This window comes from Sarcophilus harrisii, chromosome 5, assembly GCF_902635505.1.
Source record: "Sarcophilus harrisii chromosome 5, mSarHar1.11, whole genome shotgun sequence".
Classification (NCBI taxonomy): Eukaryota; Metazoa; Chordata; class Mammalia; order Dasyuromorphia; family Dasyuridae; genus Sarcophilus; species Sarcophilus harrisii.
Genome location: NC_045430.1, coordinates 122,712,566 through 122,730,083, shown reverse-complemented (window position 1 = coordinate 122,730,083; position 17,518 = coordinate 122,712,566). Strand labels below are relative to the sequence as shown.

The 17,518-nt window shown below is 34.1% G+C and overlaps 1 protein-coding gene across 1 annotated transcript in view; it reads left to right on the top strand.

The window, feature by feature from the left end:
* The window catches only part of PRKCQ (protein kinase C theta), a 187,913-nt gene that overhangs the window by 102,751 nt on the left and 67,644 nt on the right, over nucleotides 1-17,518 (top strand). The window contains exons 11-12 of the mRNA XM_031938503.1: nucleotides 5,152-5,312; nucleotides 11,003-11,176. Of these exons, the coding sequence (XP_031794363.1) occupies nucleotides 5,152-5,312; nucleotides 11,003-11,176 (335 nt within the window). The remainder of the gene's footprint in view (nucleotides 1-5,151; nucleotides 5,313-11,002; nucleotides 11,177-17,518) is intronic.

The window sequence follows — 17,518 nt, the reverse complement described above, 5'->3', positions numbered from 1 at the left end:
TACCCAAAGGATCAGAGATAGGTGATGGAATGTCATGTGTGAAGAACAAAAAATAGGTTAGTTTAACTAAATTGGGAAGCATGTAAAAGGGATATAAGGTATAGTTAGTCTGTAAAGAGAGCAAGAATTATTTATTTGATCCCAAAGTAATAAGGAGCTCATTCATCTTCTTGAGCAAGGAAGTTACATGTTCACACCTACTGAAAAGAGATTATTTAGAAGCCAGTTTGTAGGCAAATATGAGAGCCATGTGAATGGAGATTTCTTTTCTCCATATGCTTTCTTTGCATATTAAGATGTTATAGATGGAATTAATTAAATGGATATAGGAAAATAAGAGGAAGAGTGAAAGACCATGAAGAATTGAGGATGATTCCAAAGTTACAACTCTAAGTGCCTAGGAGAATTGTAATAACCTTGACAGAAATAGGGAAATAACAAAGAAAGGCAGATTCAAGGGGAAAGTAATTTCATTTTTTGATGGGATAATAAACTTAGACATTTAAGGAACTTTAGACATCATTAAATATGGCTCCCTTATTTTGTTGATGGAGAATCTGAGGCTCACAGTGACTTTCCTAATGTGTCTGAGGCTAACTTTGTACTCATGTCTTTTAAACTCCAAGCCAAGCCCTCTCTCCATTACTTCATGTTATATTGAATGTTGAGATACCAATAGGACATCGGGTTCCTTATAATTTATTTGTCAAATTGTTTGATGAAGTCTTTCATGAAGATGTTGTGGACAAGATAGAGAGGGATGGGTTAGACTATTACATAATTAAGTAGATTCATTTTGTGTAGTGGCTAGAAACTGGAAACTGAATGGATGTCCATCAGTTGGAGAATGGCTGAATAAATTGTGGTATATGAAAATTATGGAATATTACTGTTCTGTAAGAAATGACCAACAGGATGATTTCAGAAAGGCCTGGAGAGACTTACACGAACTGATGCTGAGTGAAATGAGCAGGACCAGGAGATCATTATATACTTCAACAACAATACTAGATGATGACCAGTTCTGATGGATCAGGCCATCCTCAGCAACAAGATCAACCCAATCATTTCTAATGGAGCAGTAATGAACTGAACCAGCTATACCCAGAAAAAGAACTCTGGGGGATGACTAAAAACCATTACATTGAATTCCCAATCCCTATATTTATGCACACCTGCATTTTTGATTTCCTTCACAAGCTAATTGTACAATAATTCAGAGTCTGATTCTTTTTGTACAGCAAAATAATGTTTTGGTCATGTATACTTATTATGTATCTAAGTTATATTTTAATATATTTAACATCTACTGGTCATCCTGCCATTTAGGGGAGGGGGTGGGGGGGTAAGAGGTGAAAAATTGGAACAAGAGGTTTGGCAATTGTTAATGCTGTAAAGTTACCCATGTATATATCCTGTAAATAAAAGGCTATTAAATTAAAAAAAAAAAAAAAGAAAAAAAAAAAAAATTAAGTAGATTCAGCACCAGACTCAAAGAAGTCATTAATCATTTGATTTAAATCTAAAGGATTTTATCAAAAAGGGGAAGCAGATGTTCTTGCTATCTGTCCCTGGCTCTTCATTGTTTAACATTTTTATTAATGATTTCTATAAAAACATAAATGACTTTTTTATCAAATTTTATCAGATGTTCCAGATGAGATACAAGGTAGAGAGGTAACTAATATCTTGGATGACAGAGCCAAAATCCAACAAAATCATGAAAGACTAAAAGGATGAAGCATATGTAAAATTAAAATTTAATAGAGATAAATGCTAAGTTTTTTTTTAAATCTCGTATAAAAGATGGAATAAAATGTGGATTCCAACTCAACATGAGGTAATAGTATTATATGGCAGCCAAAAAAGGCAATGTGATCTCAGACTGCCTTTAAGACAGTTATATAGCCTCCAGGAAAAAGGAGATGACAGTCTTTCTATACTGTTTCCTAGTCCAATCACATTAATTTTAATTCAATTAAATATGTATTAATTAGGTTCTTGTTAACTATTTGGCATTATGCTACTACAGAGGCCAAAAGAAAATAATATGAATTCTGATCTAATATATAGTTCAGTAAATGGGGGGAAGGGAGGGGAGAAAAGGAGGAAGAGAGCAACAACTAAGTAATTCAAGAAAGTCCTTTTCCAATAGTTGAGCTGAAAGTTAAAGGAAGTTAGGGATTTAAGAGACAAAGGGAGGAGGAGAAAATGAACAAATATGAATGAGTAGGCATAGAAAATAGCCCATTCTGAAGCACAAAAGGAAAAATTGTATGTATAAGGCATCTAAGTAGCACACCAGATAGAGCACTGGACTTGGAATCAGAAAGATTTATCTTCACATGTTCAAATTGAGCTCACAACTCTCTGTGTGAATTTGGGCAAATTATTTCATTTGTCTCAGTTTCCTCTTCTGTAAAATGAGCTAGAGAAGGAAATGGAAAACTATTCCAGTATCTTTGCCACAAAAACAACTGAACAATAGTGATATTGAGTAGCAGGAAACAGTGTGTGGTGTGATAATAATTTACATTCAATCTACAAAGATAGATTAGAGCCAAATTTTAAAGGATTTTACATGTCAAATAGAGATGTGTATTTAATTTTAGAGACAATAAGGAGTCCCTAAAAGTTCTTGAGCAGGGGAGTAACATTGCCACTCTGTGAATTGACAGGGGAGAATATTAATAAAGACAGACCTAATTAGGAGACAGATAAAACAGATGTTATAAAGGAAGAATTTATAACACTTGACAGCAACTTAAATATGGGAAAGTTGGAGGAGTGTAAATAGCTGAGAAAGCCTCCAAGACTACAAATATGGATAACTGGAAGAATTATGATGCCCTTGGGAAGAAAAAAAAACAAAAAAACAGGAAAGTTAGAGGAAAGGTGGTTTTGGAGGAAAGCTGTATTCTGTTCTGTTTTATATTTTGAGTTTGAAATGCTTATGGAATATACTCGTGCAGCTGAAGTTGAGGAGAGAGACAAGTGCAATTTGTTTATTTGAGAAAGTTAGAGGATTATAACTTGAGTACTATCATAGATGGCCTCTAGATCCCCTTACATTTGTATGACTCTGTAAGCACCTGATTCAAATTTGTTGCCATTATCTGTTATATAGTTAGACAGATATGAATCTGACTGTGATAATAGTTAATGACTGATTGGCTGACCAAAAGGATTGAATATTTTCCCATTACCTACACATTATGGATTTTAAAAGGCAAATAGAGATGGGTCGGAACTGTCAGTGCTTTAAGATTTCAATAAATCCATCATATCTTGTGGCTATTCCCTCTCTTGGTGAAGTTCATAACTCATCTGTGTTTAATACTTTCTGATTTTTTTTGATGTATACATACACAAACACAATTCATAATATAGTGATCAACTAATTTTGTCTCTCCTCTCCTAAGTAGTTTAATATTGAGACAGTAAATTAAGTTTTTTCAGAAACACTCAAATACTTTCCAACATGGTAAAACCATCCATAGCTTATGCTTTGCTGGTAGTACATAGTTTTCTGGGATCTAAGGGAAATATAGTAGAACAATTTTGTGAAGAAATAGTCTGCCAGAACTTAAAATTCTATTTAGCAAGAATCAAACGATTGTTGATCAATTAACAATTTGAACATAGTTGAGTTTTCACTTGGAAGATAAGTCAAAGGAAAATAAGGATATATGATTGTGGATCTGGAGACCTTCTAACATAAAGGATAAAATTTGTGTTTTGCCTTAAAAGAGAATAGAATGTCCAGTGACTTGAGTTATTAAAGATAGTAAATGTGGTAACTAGGAACACAAGAAAAAGATGTTTTTCATTTCCACTGATAGCTCAAGTCAGTTAAAAGACTTGCATATCAATCTACTGCAGGTTGCACTCTAGGAATCCAGTCCTTTAAATTCCCATTCAAATGTTTATTCCACCCTCTAATTAGCAGGAAATGAGCTCAGATTCTATTGAAAAGATCATAAAACACAATTTCTAGCATGAGATCATAGATTTAGGGATAGAAAAGACCTAAATTATCACCAAAAAGCATTTATATGGTGTTTCCAGGTTTGCGAAATACTTTTACAAATGCTATGTCATTTGGTTGTCCAACAACTTTGGTGGTAGGTACTATTATTAATCCCCTTTTTACAGTGAATCTTAAGTGCCTTGTTCACAGTCACACAGCCAAGAAGTTTCTAAGTCTAGAACTTGGATCTCCCTGACTCCAGATTCAAGCACTCTGTCCACTGTGCCATACAGCCCACTTCTCAATATACAGATAAAGAAATTGAGGTCCAAGCAGGTTAAGCTTCTTGTGTAAAGTTACACAGATAGTGAATGATAAGGGATGAGATTTGAGCCCAGGATTTCTGACGTCCAGAGCAAAAGGAGGAGTAGTGAATTTAACTTTTTCACTAAGACATTGATGAATGAGAGGAAAGGGGGAAATATGTGTGAAATAACTTAGAGTAAAGGAAAGATAAATGGTTTGGGCACTTAGGAGAGAAAGTTGTTCAAATTTTATAATGACTCTAGCCATGTGACAATGGGTAAGTCACTTAACTATTCTGAGTTTTATTTTTCCTAATCTATAAAATGGGGAAAATCTTCTGTGTAGTACTTACTCATAGGGTTGTTATGAGAATCAATTGATTTAACTTATAAATTATGTTTAAATATTAATTTAAATGTAATTGTTATAATAAATATTAATTTAAACATAAGCAGTGTTTAAATATTGGCTGTTATTATTTTCAGGTGCCTTTCCCAAATTCACAGTGCCAATGAGGTAATATATCTGATAACCATCAATCACAATGTCATAAAAGACAGTCAAAAATATATCCTTTTTTTTTTTTTTTTTTTTTTTTTTTTTTCAGTTTGGGTTCAGATCCCAATTTGTCCATACTCTGATTTTGGTCATTTAAAAGTCAATGGATGATTGAGGGTTTTATCCATGATCACCAGCTTGTGAGACAGCCCCTACAAAGAAACTCAGACTGCATTTAAAGGTCTCTACGTCCATAATTAAACAGTACAATGTCCACAAATGGGATATTTGAAATATAAAATACATGGAGTCTGTATGATTGGGAAAGTATTAAATTTCCTGAAATTCACTTTCAGTAACTGGCTTGCTCATTTCAGAGCCTCAGGGAATCTCCTGGGAGTTGCCAGTGGAAGGGATGGTGAGCACGGAACCTCATTCAGGACCAGTACTGAAGACAGAACAACCATCCCTCAGGATGAAATTCAGTATTGAGGATTTCATTTTGCACAAAATGTTGGGGAAAGGAAGTTTTGGCAAGGTATGTTACAGGATGAGGAAGTTCATCTGCACCGATTAAAATGAACAAGGATTCTTGTCAGTGGGGCTAATCATTCTGGGGCTGAAATCTTAAGAAGAGTTCATTAAGCAGCATTTAAATAAGGAAAGATTTGTGTTTGGTATAAAAATCTACAAGTCTTTCTCTGGATATTATCCAGCCTGTCAATATCTCTCTGAAAATATGGCACCTGTGCTCCTGAAGGCATAGTATATAAAACATTGGTTAAAAACAAGGAAGAACATTTCAATTTGGCCAACTTTTATTAAATGCCTACTATGTTCAGTGACAGTGGATAGAATGCCAGGTCTGGTACTAGAAAGACTAATCTTCCTAAGATCAAATCTGGCTTCAGGCACTTTCTAGCTGTGTTACCTGGGCAAGTCACTTAATGTTTGCCCCCATTTCCTCATCTGTAAAATAAATTGGAGAAGGAAATGGCAAACCACTCCAGTATATCTGCCAACAAACCCCCAAATGGGATCACAGAGTCGGACACAATTGAACAAAAAAATGTTCAAAATACTGTGCTAAGTGTTGGAGATAAAAGATTAAAAATAATATCCTTGTCTTCAAGTTGTTGTTGCCTATCTAGGAAGGAAGATAAGGGATTTTCAGAAATAAACTTGATACAAAAAATGTGGTAAAGGCAAATTACCCCAGGAAAATTAAAAAAGAGAGCATCATGAAAAAGGTCCAAGGCACAAAGGGTATGCTTCGCAGCTGGGAAGCAGAAACTAAAATAAGAAAGAAAAGTAAAACTAAATGTAAAGAGCATTTTGGGGGAAGGGGAGTGCCAATCAATTAATGGCACTTCCATTGTGTTTTCTACTTTTTGTATATGAAGACAGAGCAGGGCCATGCAAAGGCAGGAGCATTTAACTCCTAGAGAGGTGTGTAAATGAGCTAGTATGATTGGACATTCCTGCCTTTTTATTCACTACCTAAGTCCTTTTCCGTCCCACATTTCAATTATGAGGAAGGTTAGAAGATAGGTCATTGATATCAATACAGGATGCTTATCCTAAAAGTAAAATGGCATGGGGGCTACAAACTCAAATTTCCAGGCTGCTGCTGCTCCACAAGGACCCTCAGTTTGCCAGGAAGGATTAGTTGAAAGAAGTTAAGGATATGTAATCTTGAGAAGATTGGAATGGAGGTAGATAAGAGCTATCATTTAAAGGGCTTATTCTTTGGCAAAGGATTCATTCCATTTGATCTCACAGAGCAGAAACCAGAAGCAGTTTTTGCAAAGTGCTGAATAAGATCTAAGATTCCTAGAAGGAAGAGCTTCCAAATTATTACAATTTTCTCAAAATGGAATGGGCTTCCTTAAGAAGTCATGGACTCCCCCTCATTGGACAGCTTGAAACAAAGGCTGGACCATCTTTTGTCAGGGAAGATGTAGAAGGATTCTTGTTCAGATACAGGTTGGAATAGGTGATTGCCAAGCTCTCCTCAACTCTTAAGATAACCAAAAAGGGGACTAAAAAATCTTCTGTATGTAATCCTGACCAATTATCATGGGCAATTAAAATGTGTCAACTCTAACATCAAGAAGGGTAGGGAATTTTCAAGCTAAGACATTAAGCCCTAGAAAAAGTTCACTGGCACTAAAGCCCACTGGCATGGGTCTTTCCCCACCTGAGAAGGATCATACTGCTTTATGCATTTGTATAATTCCTATCAATGTAATATTTAGACACCTGTTCTCTAGACTTTGGCAGGGACCACCCAAATTATAATAAGCAAACTAAAATACAAGTTAGCACCAACACCTGCATTAAACTGTAATCCACTCAGAATTGGGTGTCTACACCAGAAGTTTCATTCTTCTTTTCAAACTGCAGCTGGTCATCCTTAAACCGTTTAGATGATCCTTGCAATAATAGTATTATTTACTACAAATTCATTTGTCATTAATCTGGGCACAACAATTTTATAGCTACTCTTCGTTATCATTTGTCATCAATTAATGTGCAATTATAACATGTTATCAAAAATCCTAAACACATTATTTCAATTTCAGCTACTTATTTTATAGCTGGTTTGGGGTGTTTATTGAAAGAAATAATTATAGCATGAGCAGTTTTAATTGTAAATGAAATGGTTTTTTCCTTTTTGTCCCCAAGCCCTGTGCTTTTCCATATTTGAATAAGAAAACCATTCAATTAAATCTACAAATTATGTCAATATTTGATGCACAAATAATAGATCCAGTTTTATTCTTTATACAAGCACCTCATTATCTTACTTAGTCATTCACTCTGGAAAGTATCTGCTAAGTGCCTACTGTTTGCAAAGTGGTTTACCTAAAGAGCAGAAAATTTGAACTCAGTTCAAACTTAAAGCAAGAAGAAAGATAAAGAGTAGATTTCTACATTTCTCACAATATTATAATAGAGATCCTATTAAAGGGACTTTCCTCCTCTCAATTTTTCTCTGTCTTGATCTCCCTCTATCTTGTTCTCTCCCATCTTTCCCAATTTTCCTCTTCTAACCTCATGTATCCTTCTATCTTCTTCCATCTTACCATCTTCCTTCCTAATTTACCTCTCCTTTCCTTTATATTTTCCTGGAAAAAAAACATTAATTAATAAAAATCAGTCTAGCATGATCCCTTGTTGGTGAAGATGTGCTAACTTCATTTCCTTTGTTTAAAAAAAAAAGTTAATTAGCACCTGAAGGGATAAATGCTATTGGTAATTTACCTAATAATAATAATGACTAATATTTATATAATATCCATTCTGTGCCAAGCACTACACTATCATAACTTTTTTTTCCTCACAATAGGTGCTATTATTATTTCCATTTTACAGATGAGAAGACTGAGGTAGAGGTTAAGTGGCTTGACCATGTTCTCTGACCTGGTCGTAGCTGTCCCCTATACTTTATCATTGTTTTTGACGTCACTCATCCAGGCAAGATAGACAGAGTTGGAATAGATAATGTAATAAGTAAATTCAGAACTGACTGTGTGATCAGATCCAAAGAACAGAAGTAGCTTATGTCATCTTAGAAACAAGGAGTCTAGTATATACTCCAGGGATCAGTCCTTAACCATAAGCTGTTTAATATTTCTATCCATAGCAGGAAGGTTGTACTCTTTTGTAGGAGAACATAAATGGCATGCTTTTCATATTTGCTAATATCATGAAATGGGGAGGTAGAGCTATAATCAGAATTTTAAAAGATCTTTACAGTTTAGAACAATAGGCTAATTAAACCAAATGCAATTGAATAGGAACAAATGCAATTTTACATTTGGAATTTAATAATCAGTCATTCAGTACAGAATGGGAGAAAACTGAAAAAGATCTAGGTATTTCAGTGTACTCCAAGATAACAACACATGTTAATGCTGTAAAGTTACCCATGTATATATCCTGTAAATAAAAGGCTATTAAATAAAAAATAAATAAATAAATAAAGTCTAGAGGGAGGGAGTTAAAAAAAAAAAAAAAAAAAAGATAACACATAAGCAAAAGGCAACCAACTTGCCCTAATTCAATCAATCAGTAAACATTTTTTTGTTATTTAGTTTTGTCCATTCTTTGCAAATCCATTTGGGTTTGTTTTTTTTTTTTTTTTAAGCAAAGATATTGAAGTATTTTGCCATTTCCTTCTCTAGTTTATTTTACATATGAGGAACTGAGACAAAGGGGGTAAAATGACTTGCCTGGGTTCATACAGATTTGAATGCAGGAAGATGAGTCTTGTGACTTCAGGGACCACTCTCTCTTTATCTACTGCCTCAAACATTTATTGATCACTTTCTATGTTCCAAGCACTATGATAAACTCTAAAATTACAAAAAGAGACAAAAGACAGTCCCTGACCTCAAAAAGCTTACAGGTTAATGGGGAGATAAGATACAAATAAATATATACAAAGTGAACTATAGAACTATAAATAGAAAATAGAAAAATAATTAATAGAAACTTTCTAGAGATGGTGAGATTTTTCCAGAGATGGAGGGTGATTAGGAGGCCATTGTCACTGAACTGAAGCATACATATTGGGAAGGAAGATGGGAGAAGACTGGAAATGTGGGATAGGATTAAGGATTAAGTAATAAGGACTAGAGGACAGAAGTAGGAGCGATGCTTAGAAGTCACAGTGATAGGAGTTATACTGGTACAAGAAAAAATTCCCTAACAATTAGAATGGAGGAATAGTCTAGTTTGGGAGAAATTCTGGATTCTCTCCCCCTTCCATCATTAGAAGTCTCAAAGCAAAAGAGATGAATGACTACCTACTGATTAAGTTGTAGAAGTAATTCCTATCCATATAAATTGGATTAGATGGCTTTTGAGTTATCATCCAACTGAGATTCTATATCTCCTTTTGCTCAAATGCCTCCCTTATTATAATTTATGATTCCTGAAGGAAACCTCTAGTCTTTTCATATAAGAACAGTAGACTCAAAATGATTAGGGGAGAGGGAAGAGGAAGTATTTAAAAATAGATCATAATCCTTAGGTTTTCTTTTTTCAGTGGACACACAGTGACCTTAAGGTCCCGATTAGTATGAACAATGAATCCCCTAAATCAGTTACCAGTATTTGAATTTATCCTATTTGAAGCTATAATTATGTAAAATATGGTAACTGGTTCTAGCCCAGTAGAAATGTGCAGTGTGAATTCTAATAATGTAGCCATTTCTCAGAATCTATTATTTCAAAAAATCAGAACCTAGCGGTAACTCTCATTGATTATTCCCAAAACCCTGGGCTTTAGTATTTTCCTAATTCCAAATCTTGATCTCCAAACTTTTCACAAAATTCTGCAGGAAAACAGGATTTATAAATGAGAAACCTTTATGTGGTATATCTACCGTAGTCATCCAACTTTTCAATACCCTTGATGCTGCTTCTTTTATAAAGGGATAATTAATCACTTGAAACTAGCAAGATAACTTATCCACCAGTCCCAATATATGGGCACTTTAACTATTCAATCACCTCAATTACCCAAGATTGGGGTTCTCCCTAGTCTGAGCATTGACACTAGTTTAAATTGTGGGGAGGGGAAACAGAGGATAATAGAGAAACTTAAATACAGCTAGGTCCTAACTAGTAAGAGTGATTCATCTCCTGAAATGGCCCATTATTCTGATTTGCACTGCGCATTTCCATTGGGCGCAGCCATTACCAGGCTTTACATAATTATACTTTAAATAGTGTCAATGTGAAAAGGAAATTTTCTATTTGTACTTAGTTGGGATCTAACTTTTTGTATTCTGTATTACCATCACAGAAAAAAAAAAATGTGTATTTATGATAGAAATGGGGACCTTCTCAAAAAGTGTATGTTGTATTTATTCTTACCTACCTTTCATCCTTCAGCCTAGTGGAAGTAGAGAACTCAGTAGTTGCTGCATTTTTTAGGCCCAGGGAATATTATATTTCATGCCATAGTATTTTTAAAACTGTAACAAAACTTGAAATGAGAACCAAAAGTTAAATTTTAGAGCATTTTTTAGTAAAAGAAACTTCAACAAAGGTTTATAAGTATTAAAATGTTAAGGAATAACCTAAGCCAGTAGAAACAAACCTCTATTCTGGCTCAAGAGTAAAATCTTAACCCTTAGTCCTTATAAGAGTTTTATGGACTTTCTTTCGTTTTTTTATTGACAAGTGTAAATCAATCACTTATTTCTTTCCAAGGTATTCCTGGCAGAATTCAAGAAAACAAACCAGTTCTTTGCAGTAAAAGCTTTGAAGAAAGATGTTGTTTTGATGGACGATGATGTGGAATGCACTATGGTGGAAAAGCGAGTCCTTTCACTGGCCTGGGAACATCCATTTCTAACTCATGTATACTGCACATTCCAGACTGAGGTACAGAATGACACGTTTATTTGTATCATTTGTCTCTAAAAATATAGTGGTTGTAAGCTGTCCAAAACTGGGATACCAAATTCAGCCATACTGTGAGAACCTCATCTCTAGTTACACTGATTTCAAGTGTCAATCCAGAGATTAAGTGAATTGCCTTTATTTCTTCAACTGTAAAAATGAGGATAATAGGAGCACTTATCTCCCAGGATTATTAAGAAGATTAAATAAGATAATATTTGTAAAGTACTTAGTTCAATGCCTACCTAACATGTAATAGACACTTAATAAACCCCTGTTTCCTTCCTTATCAATAACCAATTAATGGTATTCTAGGCAAGATGCTATGGTGGAATTTCTCACATTATGACAAATAGTCAAAGGATGCATTTAAGAGGAGAAGGCTACATGGAGAAGGCCTTCCCAGCACTACTTAGGTCAAACCACTTGTTCAATCAAATATTCCAAAAGGACAATCCTGGGAGCCAGGATAGGACTTAGTGAATATATAATGATGTGTTAAGGAGACCAGAAAGTAGAAACACCTGCATTTCCATTCCTCTTTCACCTATGTGGGCACTAAGATGTTTATTTTTAAATAAAATTTCCTCTCCTAAATCATTTGGTTAAGTTGGGCCAGAGTTAAATAGACTAGCCAGCATGAAGATTCAAACTCTTTTAGAGAATGAATGTTAAAAACATCTGAGAGGGCTATATTTGCCCAAAAAGCATGAATATAGATATAAATTCACCAAAAAAAATTCCTGAACTAGGAGTTCTTAACTATTTTTGTATCATTAAACCCTTTGAGTCCTTTTGGTGAAACCAGTGGACTCATTAGAATACTATAACATAATAATAATAATACCATTCCACATCACAACTTTCCCCATCACAGTTTCAATATAATACAGATTGGCATGAGAAATTAAATGGGAATTTTGGAGGAGTTATGCACAAGCTGCCTATGAACACAGAGTCTGTGAACAAAACTTGACACAAATTTTACAATGTGGCACAGTAAACACTCCATAAAGGAAAAAAAATTTAGACTTTTTTGTAACAAAGAGAAGGCCAAAAAATTTTATACCAATTTTCCAAATCACAGGAGCACTGCATCCATAACCCCAACAATGTGGAAGGGACAACTATTCTTAAATACATAAAGTCCGTAAAATTGAAAGGAAACTATATTAAAATATAATTTTTTCTCCATCCAAATCTGTAGATTCCTGGGTGGCAGGGGATACAGATAGTAGTCTGTGGACTCTAGGTTAAGTTGATTTAGAGTTTTAGAATTTTAAAATTGGAAAGGATTTAGAATTCATCTCATTTTACAGAGGGCCTAAGGCACAGTAATGACAGGGCTAAATTGAAAACCCAGGTCTTCTGAGTTTTGATCATTGGTCTGGGAGGCAGCAAGATATAATGTATGGAGTGCTGGCTGTACAATCAGGAAGATAAGGGCTTTCAATCCTGTTTCATACACTTAATAGCAGCTGGGTAGTATGATAGATTCAGTCTTGAAGCTGGAATTATGAAGACCTCTTTTAAGTTTAAATGCTGCCTCAGATACTTGTTTGCTTTGTGACACTGGGTTACTTAATCCCCCTAAATCTCACTTTCTTTATCTGTAAAAAGTAGATGCAAATACCATTTACTTAACAGGGTTGTTATGAGAATAAAATATTTTGAAAGCACTTTACAAACGTAAAAATGCTATATAAACTCTAGATATTATTTTTGCTATTGTCAGGAAGTCAACATGGGTATTTTTTCCTCACAAATTCAAAAAAAACACATTTCAAATTCTTTTACCTCTTTATCCTCTTACTGATTCCATTCTCTTAAATGTTGTGTTTCCCAAAGTTCTCTTCTGGACCATCAATTTCTTTTTTTCTCTTTATACTTTCTCCCTATTAAAAATTCATTCCCAACCATCAGCCATCATCTCAGTGCAGGTATCTCTTCATTTCTGACAGCAGACTCAACTAGTCAGTCAGCAAACATCTAAGTATTGAGGGTACAAAGGCAAAATCAATTTTTGACCTCAAGACGTTCTCATGTGAATGAGAGAGATCTATGTAGAGTAAATGGAAGGCACTTTTCTGGGGAAACCATAAAAAGTCTCTTGCAGAAGATGAGATTTGACCTGATTCTTGAAGGAATTCAAAGGGACTAAAAGGTAAAAGTGAGGCAGGAGAACAGAGGAGGAATGGGTAGATAGCTGAAGGCAAAGCAGAGAGAGAATAATCAGTCAAGGCCATTTGAACTGCAAGTAGGCCAGTATGGCTGTGGATTATAGTGTGAGGAAGGGAATGAAGTATAAAAAACTTAGAAGGATACAGAAGAGGCCAGATTATGAAGAGCTTTAAATGCAGAATTTATATTTGACCTACTAGGTGAGAGAGAGAGTTCAGTAAGCTTGAGCAAAGAGGGAGAGGGAGAGAGAGAAGATGACATGATTAGAGCGACATTTTTTAAATACTCTGCAGTTTTTTTAAATGAAGGTTAAAAATTGTTTTTACTTGTGTTTTCTTTCACAATGTGACTAATATTTAAGTTTTTGGTATGACTTCATATGTATAATCTATATCAAATTGCTTGCCTTCTCAAGGCAAGGAGGGGAGAGAAGGAAGGATAGAATTTGAAATTCAAAAAAAATTTGAACAAATGTTAAAATTTATTTGTTTTCATCTGGAACTGAGAAAAAAGGTTTAAAAGGAAAGGGAAAAGGAAAAAGAAAACCACCCTGGCAGTTGGATTGGAGTGTCAAGGAGACCGGCTAGGAACCAATTGTACTAGTCACTAGGTGATAGAGGATTGCCTTCTTTGCCTTTGAAATTAATTTTATTGATTTCTTATGAGTTCCATATCAAGGAGAATTTTTAAGTATTTTTTCTTAGTGGTATATATTACCATTTTCTTAAAGATGTTCCATTTGTTATTCCAAAACTTATTTTAATATTTTAATCTTGTTTTAATACTTTGCCCTTGTTAAACACTATTTTCCAATCCTAGAGCATTGGGAAAATTGAGATTCCAAATCTGGACATTCAACCAAAGTCAACTCATTCTGTTGCTTTCCATAGTGAAATTTTCCACTGTAAAATCATTCATAAAACTGTACCATCTGACAGTGGGCACACTAGACACATTCCACACAATTAAAAATGTTCTTTCCACATAAATCATAATGTTGTTGTTCAATCATATCCAACTCTTCATAACCCCATTTGGGATTTTCATGGCAGAGATACTGGAGTGGTTTGCTATATCCTTCTCCAACTTATTTTACAGATGAGGAAACTGAGGCAAACAGGGTTAAATGACTTGGTAAGGGTCACAAAACTGTGTCTGAGGTCGAATTTGAACTCAGCCCTTCCTGATTCCAGGCTTAGTACTCTATCCAGTGTGCCATCTATCTGCCCAAGTAATAATTTTCAAAGTAACTTTGCTTTCAAAGGTCAGGTTCCCATCCATTCTTCTTGTACTAACAATAGCAGAACCAGTAAATCCTAAAACATTTTTTACTTAAGTCAAAATAAATGACAAAACAAAAAAATGGCATATTGCTTTCTACTTTTGAGATCTATATTTACTTCAATGCCCTTCCAAAAAAGTTTTGTTTTATTTGAATTTATTATTATCAACTATTTCTGTCAGCAAATTTTCCTTAAGAGCAGAGTTAAATGTTATTTTCTGGGATGAAGTTGGTTAGGTCAACTTGGAAATTTTGCAAATAATTATCAGTTCCATAAAATCATTAGCTAATTTCCCTAATAATGGGAAGCAGTCATTCATTCAACCCCAGTAGTGTTATCCTATTTACTTAATATTTGACTAGTTATGTTGACATGGTTTTCATTACTTTCTAGTTTTCCATGTTTTCTTTTTTTTCATGTTCCTATTAAAAAGACATTTACTCACTCTCATGAGAAAATTGGACTTTCTATCTAGTTTTCTGTCTATTTCAGAGCAGCTGGACCATCTATCCACAAATAATTTTTTTTTCATTTTAACTCAATAACTAATCAATGTGAAATGAAATTCAAAACAAAAAGTAACAATTGTCCCATTCTCCCTTCTCTCTCATTGTTTCATCTCATTGTCTCATCTTTGTTCATTTCCCTTATGTATATTTCTACTTCAATACTTCACAAACCTGTGATTTTGTTTCTGTCCTACAGAAATTTGTTAATTCTTCTACCCTTTATTAGATAGTTTTCAGAAACTCAGGGTCATTCTAATGCTACCAAGAGGCATCAGAATAAGACCTTTAATGAAAATAATTTATTTTTTCTCTCTTTTCTCTCTTCCAATTCCCTCTCCCCTCATAATAATAATAACTAACATATATATATATATAGGTATATATACATTATGTACACATATTTATATTTAGATATCATCATAAAACATTAATTGTATATGTAATAGTACATATTTAATTTAAAAATTCAATGTATATATAGTTTTCTGCATCCTTGTTTATTTTTAGTTTAATATTACTTCTATATATCCATTCCCTAGAATGTTTGTAAAATTTTATATCTTTCATTTAAAGAACTAATGGGTTTTTTAGTATTTGTTTTAGAAAAGTGAAAATACTTCAAGAATTTTTACCATTTCTAGGCATTTCTCTTCTGTACATGATATTTCCGTATGTCTAATACGGACATTTCTACTGTTAGATATAATATTCCTACGTTTAAGTACATTCAATTACTCCCAGTACAAGTATATATTTCTTTAAATTTGTGGACACTAACAGAAAAAAATATGAAGCCTTTATTTGTAGGATTTCCTATTCTTTTTAATATTCTTATTGAAAAATAAGTAGAAAATACAAATGAACATTACTACCCTCCTATTTCTTCAGTATCTTATTTCAGGTTATCTTAGATAGGGATCTTAGAGATCATCATAATTTGACATAATTAAGACTCAAGAAAGTTAAGTACTTTACCTAGCACTGTGCCTTCAAATAAAGAAGAAACATTTATTAAATGCCTAATATCCTTCAGAGACAGCTAGATGGCAAAATGGATAGAACATTGGCCTTGGTGTAAAGAAAGCTTCTCTTTCTAAGTGCAAACCTGTCCTCAGACACTTAATAATTGTGTGACCCCTGGCACAGCGTCTCTCAGTTTCCTCATCTGTAAAAAGACAAAACACTTCAGTATCCTTGCCAAAAAAAATTTAATGGGGTCACAAAAAGTCAGACACAATTGAACAACAGTTCTAACTCAGTGTAAGTCCCAGAGATATAAAAGCAAAAGTGAAACAGAGGAAATGGTGTGTTCACATATAAATATACCTTAAATGTATACAAGAGAAATGCAAAATAATTTGGTGGAAAAGTCATTAGAGAAACCAGGAAAAGATCTTGAGGAAGTGGCTCATTTTTTGAAGAAATACAGGGATTTTAAGAAACAAAAGGAGAATGTGCCTTTTATGCATAGGGTCAGTATGATCAAAGAAAGAAAGATGGGAAATGGAAAGGCATATATGAGAAGAAGCAAGGAGGACCTTTTGATAGGATTGGACTGTGCATAAAGAGGGGTAAAGTTGAAAAAAGCCTGGAAAGGTAACATAGCCAGATTAGGAGGAGTTTTAAATGCCCCCTACAAATTAATCTTGTACATGACCCTAAAAGTAATTGTCGAGGATATGGAATAAGGAAGTGATATGATCAGACCTGAGTTTTAGAAATATCAATTTAGCAATTCACTGAAGAGTGAAAGGAGAAAAACTAGAGATGAGGAGAACAACTGGGAAACTATTGGGATAATAATTCATGAATAATGGGGAGGGCAAGAACTAGCTTGTGAGCCTAGGAAGAAAGGAGATGTTGCAGAGGCAAAATTGACAATATCAGCAGCTGATTAGAGATGAGAAAAAGTGTGTTATCAAGAATGACTCCTAAGTTTTGAAAAGAAAAAAGATGATGGGGTAGATTAAAAAAAAGATAATTTTAGACTTGTTAAGATACCTCCCTGCCACCCAAGTCAAAATGCCTCATAGGCAGTTATTAATGTAAAAGTGGAATTTAGGAGAGAACTAGGTACGTGTGTGTGTGTATATATATGTATATATATGTATATATATATGTATATATATATATATATATATATATATGTTATTGTTAATTCTACTACACCAGATTGTCCTTATTTGTCACTAATCCAAGGGCATTGCCTTTGAAGACTCAGTGCTTTGATGGTAGAGTGGGGGAAAATGTGCCTCATGATGATGTGGGGTTTGGCCAGATTTCTTTTTTACAACAATAGCAATATAATTAAAAGGATCTGGTCGTGCAAATTGCTGAAATTAGCATACATC